The following is an 11,103-nucleotide window of genomic DNA, read 5'->3' on the forward strand; positions in this document are numbered from 1 at the left end:
AATTATGATGATTTTAATTTTTTTAATTTTAAAATATTTTAATTTATTTATAATGTTTAATTTTATTTTAATTTTTTATTTTTTAAAAAAAGGGCTTACGGGCCTGGCCCTGAGCCCTGAGTATAAGGGCCGGGCTTGAAAAATTGGAATCAAAATGGGAAACCAGGCTTTAGGGCTTAGGCCCTAAAGGGTCAAGCCCATAAGGGCCGGGCCCGCCCGTATTCCCACCTCTACTTACAAGGCTATTGAAAATCATTGCAATAATACCAACTCTAAGATTTGGTCCAAAATCTAGAAATGGCCGACTTATGAAAAGATCAAAACCTTCCTTTGAAAAGTTGCTTGGGATCGCATACAACCTAAATTCACTTACTCGGATGGGGGCAATCCCTGTTACAAAATATGCCCCCTTGGTTGCAACTCTTTGGATTCAATTATACATATTTTAAGAGATTGCAAGACATCAAAAGAGGTATGGTTAAAATTATTAAAACAATCCAAAACTAACACTTTCTTTTCTCTTCCTTTACAGGATTGGATAATTTGAAATGTCAAAAATGATGCGGGAAATGCTCTAGCAAGGAAGGGTTCTTGGCAAAGACTCTTTGGCCATGTGTGTTGGAATATCTGGAAAGAAAGATGCAAAAAGGCCTATTTTGAGGAAGATAATCAAGATAGGGACATTGCTTTCACCAGTATCCAAAATATTATCAGCGATCACAATATCTCCAATCCAAAATTGAATTTCTCACTCAAAAAGGAGATAGAACTAAAGCTAAATGGCTCCCTCCTAAAGAAGGATGGGTTAGACTAGACACTGATGACTCCGTTAATTCTATTAGTACAACTTCTTGTGGCGGTCTCATACGTAATGATCAAGGTAACTAGATTAAAGGCTTCTCTAAATATCTTAGATACCACCCAAGCACAGCTGCTGAACTTATGGGCATCCTGGAAGGTCTTACTATTTGCTGGGCAGAAAAGTTTAACAAAGTTAATGTCTACTCTGACTCTACTGAAGCTCTATCGCTAATCTGCAATGAGTTCTCTACCAATCACCCTCTCTTTACCACTATCAATGATATCAGAAATCTTATTATGTGAGACTGGACTGTCACCTTTGACCACATTTTTAGAGAAGCAAATACTTGTACTGATTGGTTGTCACACCAAGCCTCTATTGATAATTTCAATGTACTTATTTTTGACACTACGCCCCTAGGTTGCAGGGACCTTTTGTACGCTGACATGACTCAATGAGTCCGTTAGCACGGTTTTTCTGTGGCCTATCATTCAAAAAAAACTTTTAGAACCCCACACGATCTGTTTGCTTCCCCTGTCTAAAATTTTCCCAAACCCTTCCTCTTTCTCATTTCTCTCCTCTCGACAGCAACTCAGCTTCCTCCCTCTCTCTTCTCTCCGGCAACGCTTCTCTCTCGAACCCGTCTTCCCCCTTCTATTTTATCAACGGCGATGAAGCTCCAATTAGAGTTCTAAGACCCAACCTCCCACTTCTATACTCTCGTCGGCGACACTGCAGCTCGTCGTCTCCTCTCTCCTCTCTCCAATTCTTGTTCTCTCCTCTCTCTCTCGTCTTCTCTATTGACCTCGAGTTCCTCTTGTCCTGTTATTGGTCTTCATAGATGTGAGGTTAGTTTTTTTTTTATTTTTTAAATTATTCTGATGTGTACTTTTATCATGCATGGTTGATGTGAAGATGTTAGGTTGGTTTGTTGTTGCTGTGAATGGGTATTTTTGACTCTAGCTTTTATTGAATTCTGGATCATAGACAAAGGCAGTATAACTGATGTCCAAATTTCAACAATTACATATATGAAAAATTAACAACTCCATTTTATACTCCATTAAATGAACAGCAATAAAAAATTGGAATTAAAGTCAAATTTTACTTGAAAATTGTCAGACTTAAATGCTCGTTTGCTTGCGTTTGGAACAAGTGTTTGTGCTGTTGAAATTATCCTGCATCTTGTCTTTCACCCTAGCATTCCTTGCTAGCCTGTCTGGTTCAACGGACAGGGTGCGGAGACTTCGATGATATCTTGTTCAGTTTAAGGAAAGGAAGGGTGGGAAAATAATTGAATATAAGTTTGACTAGTTTTAGAATTTTTAAGAAATGTCAGTTGATATTTAAGGATATGCTTTCAACATTACAATTAAAGAAAAGACCTGCAACTGATTATTAACTCTTTCAGGAAATTGAGAAAAATGCCAATTTTACCCTCATTCGAACTCATCATATAGGCCATGCAATTTTAAGACTTGGCTTTTCTCTATTTTCTCTCCTTTTCATTTCCTTTCTATTTTTCATTTCAACCATTAGATTCATTTTTAAATGATTGAGATTTGATGTTTCATAAAATTATTATTATATTTATTAAAAAAATTCACATTTTAATAATAATTTTATGCACATCAAATCACAACCATTTAAAAATAAATCTAGTGATTAAGATGGAAAGTGGAGAGGAAATGAAGAGGAGAGAAAATAGAGAGAAGCCAAGTTTGTAATTTTAGAAGCACAGACCAACATTTCCTTTTTTATCCAAAAACATAAGCCAACGTCAAATAAGGATAATATGAAAAAGATGTAAAAGAAGCCAGAAGGAAAAACAAAGATTATATATAATGGCACACAGCTTCGCTAAAATTGAAAATTAACCCTTCATTTAGATGAGAAGAAAAATTAGAAAGAAAAAAAGTTGGAAAGAAAAATTCCTAAAAATAATGATATTATTATTTTTAGAAAATTCTTCTCCTAATTTTTTCTCCTTCATGTTTTCTTTCCACATTCAAGCCTAGAGAGAGTGGTCTCTAGTAAGATTGGGTCATGTTAACAATGGGCTTAGGAGGGGGATGAAATTCGATACCATCGCTATAGCGATTTTGAAGATCATCCCAAATCATGATCCCACGAAACTTAGGATCTCTTTCTAAGTGAGGAATGACCTTCCTGTTGAGATCATCAGTGGGGATATAGCCCTCATAACTACCAGAGAACCCCGTGAGGCCCATATAGAACCACGTTGTCGGGCCTCTGAAGCAAGCCGTCCATTGGTCCCATGAGTTCAGTAAATTCCAAGCATCCCCGTCATCGGAATATTCGCACGAAGCCTCGCCGTAGAACTGAGGCCAAACGTAGTCGAAAAGCCCTGTGCGCATGGCTGCGCCGAGGTAACGATCAGGGATCGGACATTCTGGTGCTGCCGAAAGGAAAAACCACCTGTTCATCCTGTATCTGTGAAGCTCGAGTGCAAGAACATCGTAATATCGGTATCCGTTGTCCTTGATGAAGAAGTCGATGCCATCTAAGACGGCGTCTCCGAGGGGACCTCCAGAACCGCCGGTTTGGCCGCCCAGATAAGTGGTCCAGAGGTAGGAGGCGACCTGTTCGGCGTCTTCAGGTGAAGAAAGGTTATAATGGCCGGCGTCTCCTCCGATGGAAAGGAAGATTTTGACGCCTAGGCTTTGGCAATAGGCTATTTGGGAGGCATATTTGGCGCAAGACCCGAAACTACAATGTGATGATAGGTCCAGTTCTGGCGTTGCTCCATTGCCGAAGGTATTGAGGAATGCGATGTTTATTATGTCGTACTTTCTGGTGGCACATGCTGCGTCCAACTCTCCTCCTTCCCTGTAAAAGCCCCAGTAGGTTACAATTCCAGGGCGCTGGGAAGAGCTCGAGTGAGACATTAGCAAGAAGAGCAAAACCAGAAGGATCGAAGCTTGTGCTTTTGAGGCCATCAAAGTGGATTTGATAGAAAGCAAAGCTGCAAAGGGATTTCTTTCTTGTTGTGGACGACGATAGAGAGCTAATTTATAATGGGCATGGGCCAGGGTAATAATAAGAGTCAATTTCTTCCACGTGTTACAGAAATATATGTGTATATAGTATTATATTGAAGTTGTAGCTATCTATACAGCTTCACTATACGTGATAGAAGAGCCTATGTGATGCCTTGTCCAATTATTCCCCGTCTATATATATAATATATATATATATAGAGAGAGAGAGAGAGATGATTATTTAAATGTGGCACGTGTTAGAGGTGAAGCTTTGTCGCCACGGATTGGACCATGTCAGCTGCAGCTTGCCAACTAGCAGAACTTTCTCTGTGTTCTAATTGGGTTGTTTCTAGTTATTAATCTCTCCTGTTTCTTAGTCCACGTGTCTTTGTACTTTTGTGGGCATAAGATTATTCGAATCTGATATATGACAAATACATATAATGAATCATTTGCTCGAGAATTTGAGGATGATGATCAAAAGGTGTTACAAGTTGATTTGATGAATTTACTAGAAGAAACCTAAGATGCTTCTTAATTACATAATTTGTAGCGTGTAATCAGATGGCGATTAATCTCACACACACAGACGCTTTGATCCATAATTCCATTTGCACCCAAGAACTTTGTAAAGTAGCTAAATTTAAAGTCATGTTGAATTTTTCATGGCGATAAACTCAGGATAGTACAGTTGCTCTTATCCAGTAAATCTTACTGGCATAGGCAAGGGTCAGTAACTTCAAATATTTTACATATAAGGAAATGTCTTATATATTGAAGTTGTAGCTTTCCATATTTAATTAGCTATGCTACCATGCAGCAGCAACTAGCTAGGGGACCAAGATCGTTGGTCTCGTGATATGTGTTTTGGTTATTTCTAATAATTGCCTTTGTTCTCTTTTCAAACAAGGTTTTTTATTACCATTTTCTAATAATAGGTAGGGGACCAAATCTTTGGATATTTGCACATGTTTGTAACTTTGCGGGCGTCAGAATTTTCGCACTTGATTGTGGTAAATAATAGAATTAATATGCAAGTCTGGCGTCTTAATATCTAGATAATGTTAAGTTTGATGTCCTGCCCCCATATAGTTTATAAAATTAACATCTTATATCTTGATAATGTTAAATTTCTACTCTGCCACCAAACATTAATTCTCAATTCATAACTCGGAAGAAAGGAACAACAAGGTGTTTAATTGAACATGCACATGAGTGCTCGCTTATGTCATGTCATTGGAACATCACAAATTTCTGTCATAGATCACTCCTTCCTTCTTGGTAGATTCATTCTTGTACCTCATGGCCCAAACTTTCTGTAAATCAAGCATCCAACTTGTGAAATACACAACAATCTTCAATCATATGTTATCAGGATCATCGTGTTTATAGGTCCGTTACATGCATCAAGTATCATGTCCATTACACAACAATCTCTCCAAATAATATTTAAGCATATTACTTTTAAGTGCCTTTTAAATAGGCTTCCATGCTATGCTAGGCTTTAAGTAAGTTTAGACATAACTTAAAAAAAACAAATTTTATATAGGTTTTAAGTTAGATTCAAACCTTTGACCTACTACATAAGTTTAGATCTATTTAGTTAAAGCCTAACTTAATCTATCATATTTTCCCTCTTAACTATCAAGCACTATATGTAGGCACATCTCCAATATATATTTAAATTTTTGTTCATCATGTTGTGAAGGGCTAATCATTTCCGTTAAATCCTACTCTCTTGATTGTGATGGAGTAATTATGTGTGTGCATGCAATATTTTTATTTGAGTTTTTTTTTATATCTTTTATTTGAGTTTTAAATAACAGGATTTCAGGTTCTAATAAAATTTGGGCCTATATGACCCAAACGATTCTCAAAAAGCACTTCGCCTCTACATCCATTGTACAAGGCCCGTTATTGTCTAAAGGCCTGTTTAAACAAAAAGATAACAAAAAATGTGGGCAGTAGAATAATCAGCCAGACTATAGTTCCCATATTTTCTGATGTTTATAAACAAATCCGACTTTTGATGAATTTTAATTAAATATATCAAACATGTTGATATATTGAATGTTGATATGGATGTTATGTTGCATGATGTTTGTTATGTATAGTTTACTGTAAACATTTTATTATAATTTTACTACGCAGTAAACCAAAAAGATGAATTATTTCCGCATGATTGCCCTTGGTCCTTGGCCTATAATTCACGTCTGTGTGACGGGAGACATTAAAATATAAATGAATAAAATCATTAAAACTTGTTGGCAAAAATAAATAAATAAATCATTTAAATGATTTGCTACCCGATCCGTATTCATAAATGTGTATTATTAATATCAACAAGTATTTGGTTCAACCAGTGAAAAAAATTGTATCACCTTAATCAGAGGTTAAGTTTCATTCCTAACAATACAATAACATTTGGTGGTAAAATTTCCGTCCGAAAGGATCTAAATAAAAATATACAAAGGCCCGATAAACAAATGAAGGTAGGATAGGGTGTGATTCTCCATAAAATTTCGGCTTCTTCTTCACAAAGCAAGCTTTTATAGTTTTGGATGTGTGCGTATGTTATGTTAATCATTCTGAAACATTTCTTCTCTCTTTTGGCCCAAACAAACTTTTCTCTTCTCTTGTATCGAGAATTTTCGTCCTTTTATCGGCCACCCACTCATCAAAATCGTACCGAGATCTCCCAAGCCGGCTTTCAACCATATAATTTTCCTGTTATTGTCAATTTCTCTCTTTGTTAATTCCTCCCATGTCACCTATCAACTTATACCTCCTCATTCACTACATCACCTACTCACTATCAAATCACATATTTATAATATTTATTTACAAAGGTTAAGATTTGAATCTTTAACCTTTTATCTTTTATATCTTATACTTTTCTTTTTTATTAGTTAAATTAAAATGTATTTGCAGTCATTATATAAAAAATTAAATATATTTATTTAGTTGCACACATGTCAAATAATATATTATAAAAAAATACATGTATATTAGATTTTATTTTTAATTATTAATATAATAAAAAATTTTATATTTATATTTGTATAACTCTTTATATTATATTTTTTAATATAATAATATTTTTTAAGGAAATAAATTTAAAATAAATCAAATATTATATAATTTTATTATGAAAAAAAATATTTTAGTTACTTTTTAAATTTGTTTTTACTTTTTTAAATGAAAATAATTATATATAATTAAAAATCATTGTCAAGAGATAATTTTTTATAGTAATTAGCTAATGATAGAATTACTTACTAAATCTCTCACTAATTAGCTTATTTTAAAAAGAAATACAAAATTTCGTGCTAATTTTCTCAATTTAAAAAAGTATGAAAGAGCATCACCATTTTTTTTGTTAATTATTTTATTTTAGAGAGGAATTGTCTCATTATTTTTCTTATTGATTATCTTATTTTAGAGAAAGATTTATAGTCTTTCACTATTTCCCTCACAGATTATCTTATTTTAAAAAAAGATTAACAGTTTCTTAGTAGTTTTCCTAACTAATTTTAAGTTGAGTTATGAAATTACCATTTCTCACTAATTTCCTCACTAATTTAACATTTTAGAAAAAAATAGATAATCTCTCATTAAATTCTCTCACTAATTCACATTTTTTTTAATAGTGTCACTATATAGGTTAAAATGACCCAACCAATTTAACTCACTGAAAAAGTTAAAAAATTTAAAATATATATCCTTTGAGATTTAATTTTTTAACATCTCTAGAAAGAATAGGATTATGAGATATTATTGTTTCATAGTTCCACAAAAACAATTTCTTCTATAAAAGAGAGCTATAAAATCTTTTTTTTTTTTTGCAGAAAAGAGAGCTATAAAATCAGTATGATAATTTGTCCACGATCCACCAAGCCTTTATTTTCACATCATTTTATTATTTTACGCGCGCGCGCATATTTATGCCAAGTTGCCAACCTGATTCATCTTTCCAGAATACAGAGGGAATACACAGATCCGAATACTTATTTCTGGATCTATGTGTTTACGGATCATATTGAGCCTTTTAGTTAGGTTTATCTATTTCGATGTCCTATCATATTTCTAACCTCCCATTATCGTAGTTGATGTTAACTTATTCATTCTTTTTTTTTTTATATACTAATTCTAAGAATAAATATGATATTAAACTAGTTTCTAGCAATTATGTTTTATTTACGAAAAATATTTTTTACCATCACACACACACACTTACAATTTGTATCTTCCTGTCGTTAATTTTTTTATCATAATAATAATGATAACAGTGATAATAAAGCAAAGCTAACTATTTTCCACCGAAACGAAACGAATGGTTGAAGAAGCTTGAAAGGTAATTGAGGTTTTATTTAATTAGCAAATTTAGAGTGAAGAAAAAGCGATTGGCTGGGACAAAGTGTTGCAGTTTGATGTCTATATCAAACTTATAAATATTATTCTTATCACTATTCCCTTTCTGAGATGATAATGATATAATATATATATATATATATATATCTCGAAATCTATTATTTTCTTCAGGTTATCTGTTGCTGTATCATAAATGACTGTCATTTTGGACATTTAACATTATCCGAAGATCACATCTTTAAACTTCAAATGAACATTCTATATTCAATATGTCGGCATTTTATTATAGATGGATATTGAAGCAAAAATAGAAAAGACAAAATAGGCAGAATGAAAGGAAATCATCTGAAACATTGTATTGAATTGTTCATTCATAATCTGTCTACAGCGTGCACAATTTATAGAAAGTTACAACTAATGCAAGAAATGACAGGTGTAAGAATATTCTAGAACTCAATTGTGCTTGTGCTCTTCACGTGACTTTTTGATGCTTGTGTGGGAGTAGGAATTATGTGCTTTAACATCCCCCTGCGAGTTGAACTATACATGGAAGAACAGTGAGACTCGACCTGAGTGAAGTAAATCGAGATGAGGAAAGAGGTTTGGTAAGTATATTAGCTAATTGATCTCCGGAGGAGACATGAAGTACATTGAGCATTTTGGAGGCTAGCCTTTCCCGACCAAAGTGGTAGTCAAGAGCTATATATTTGGCCCATGAGTGAAAGATAGGATTGGCAGTACGTAGCACCAAGATTGTCACAGTAAAAGAAGGGTGCCCGAGGGAGAAAAACACTAAGTTCATGAAGTAAATTTTGTAGCCAAATTAGTTCATTGGTGGTGGTAGCAATTTCCTTGTATTTGGCTTCAGTACTGGATCTAGCAACAACAGGTTATTTCTTTAAGCTCCAAGCAATCAAGTTGGGTCTAAAAAAGATAGCAAAAGCACTGGTGGACTGAAGATCATCAATATTACCACCTCAATCTACGTCAAAAAAGGTAGAAAGAGAGATTGAAGAAGAGGAACAAAGATGAAGAGCATAATAGAGGTACAACGAAGGTACATAAAAATCCTTTTGACTGCAATCCAGTGAGTGGCTTTAGGATGATGCATAAATTGGCAAACTCAATTAACAGCAAAAGTGATATCGGGACGAGTAAAACTGAGATATTGAACATTGCCAACTATGCTTCTATAAAGAAAAGGGTCAGAAAAATCAGGAGTATCAGAGGTAGAGAGATGTGAGGTAGGAGCCATCAGAGTGGAGACAGGACGAGGATTGGCCATGCGGGATTCATGAAGAATATCCAGAATATAATTACGCTGGAACAAAACAAGACTAGAATTGGAGGGCAACACTTCAACACCTAAAAAATAATATAAAGGAGCGAGATCTTTAATAGGAGAAGACTTGCCTAAGGCTGTGATAAGGAGACCAATGAAGTCAGGGGAAGAGCCAGTAATGATAATATCATCTACATGCACAAGAACAAAAATTATGCAATGGGAATTTTTACGAATAAACACAAAGAGGAATCAAATTTAGAGACATAAAAACGTAGTTCTTGTTCGACGATTCGGTCCGACTCCAATGAAGAGGAAATCGTTCGGCGACAAGGACAAAAAGTTGTTCGTTCTTGGCGACTGAGTTGTTAGGTCAGAATAGAGAAAGCTTGAAGCTGCGGAGATGCAATCTTCTCTGCTATGCGATCTTCTTAGCTGCCATGGAGGTTGTATCTGACAGCAATTCAAAGAAATTTTAAAGCTATGGTGGTACTATCTGACATCAATACGTAGAAATTTTGAAGCTATTTTGTCGTGGGACCTGCAAATCGATTGGGTTGTTTTGGTATTATAGTTGATTTTTTGGCATCGTTTCTTCTCCCTGTAGCCGAAGGATTGGTTTGCTTTAATTTTCTCTTAAGAATTCAGGCATCGTGGAGTTGTATGCATCTCGAAGGCCATAACAGTCTAGTTGTTGATAGAGATAAAATGTTTGTGCTTCCTATGTTCTGTCCCTCTCTCTCACCTGCAGAGGATTACAAGCACAACCATACAAAATCAAAAGCAAAGCAAGTCGGGCCTACAAACTTCTGCCATGTGAAATGCTTTTCAACATATATATAAAAGGCCATCGTCCAATATATAAAATGCTTTTTTCTACAGAATTGTGTTCTTGTGCTCCCTAAATTCTTGCAGTCTCTCTTGCTTTTGTGGAGCCTTGAATGGAATAGGTGAGGCGAGCTATCGATCCTTCTTCTCTCCCCATTGAGGAAGATAGGGCTATTTTTGTAATGTTTTGCAGTGTCGTTTCTTTATTTCTTTTGTTGGTTATAGGTTAGCTACGTTTGAGTTTGAGAAGGTGACAGGGATGACTAGTCAATTTTCCCCATGCTAGCCACATCATGAGAAAATAGACGGTGTTAATTCAAAAGAGACTGACGCTTTTGACTGTTAAATCTCTGGGGACATGATTACAATTTGAGTAAACTTATGAGAACTATGAGCTTAATTTTTCCTATAATTTGTGTTTCTTATAACTCGAGTACATTTGAACCCTTTCCATTTGCCAAGTGAATGCAGGTGATACATTCATGAAAAGAAAACGTGATCGATGGGCGGGGCTAAGACTTAGCTTGGAACAAACGATTGGTTGTGTAATAAATAAAATTAAAGGCTATGAATATAAGAAAGCGATGGCGTTTAAATGCTTCAACCAAAGCAGCTACACCATACATTCTCCTTCCTTGCCTTTCAAAATCAATGTTTTGATCTCAAAGTCATTTGCCAAGCTATAGGGTTCAGGGGCACCACCAATATCTTATTGGTCCCAATCACTCCTTCAAAGTACAGAAATACATGATTCAACCCTATCCAACACTCGATTCATGTCATAAATTTTCTTTCTAATTATCATCTAATATTTGGTA

The 11,103-nt window shown here is 34.8% G+C and overlaps 1 protein-coding gene across 1 annotated transcript; it reads right to left on the minus strand.

Annotated features, from left to right (window-relative positions):
- Positions 1 to 2,832: 2,832 nt before the first annotated feature.
- LOC129292464 (acidic endochitinase-like) lies at positions 2,833 to 3,762 on the minus strand. The gene has a single exon (XM_054930014.1). It carries the CDS (start codon positions 3,760 to 3,762, stop codon positions 2,833 to 2,835), a length of 930 nt encoding a protein of 309 aa, XP_054785989.1.
- Positions 3,763 to 11,103: the final 7,341 nt, after the last annotated feature.

Source organism: Prosopis cineraria, unplaced genomic scaffold (assembly GCF_029017545.1).
Source record: "Prosopis cineraria cultivar Desert tree isolate PC_DT_omini unplaced genomic scaffold, ASM2901754v1 PC14, whole genome shotgun sequence".
In the NCBI taxonomy this organism is placed as follows: domain Eukaryota; kingdom Viridiplantae; phylum Streptophyta; class Magnoliopsida; order Fabales; family Fabaceae; genus Prosopis; species Prosopis cineraria.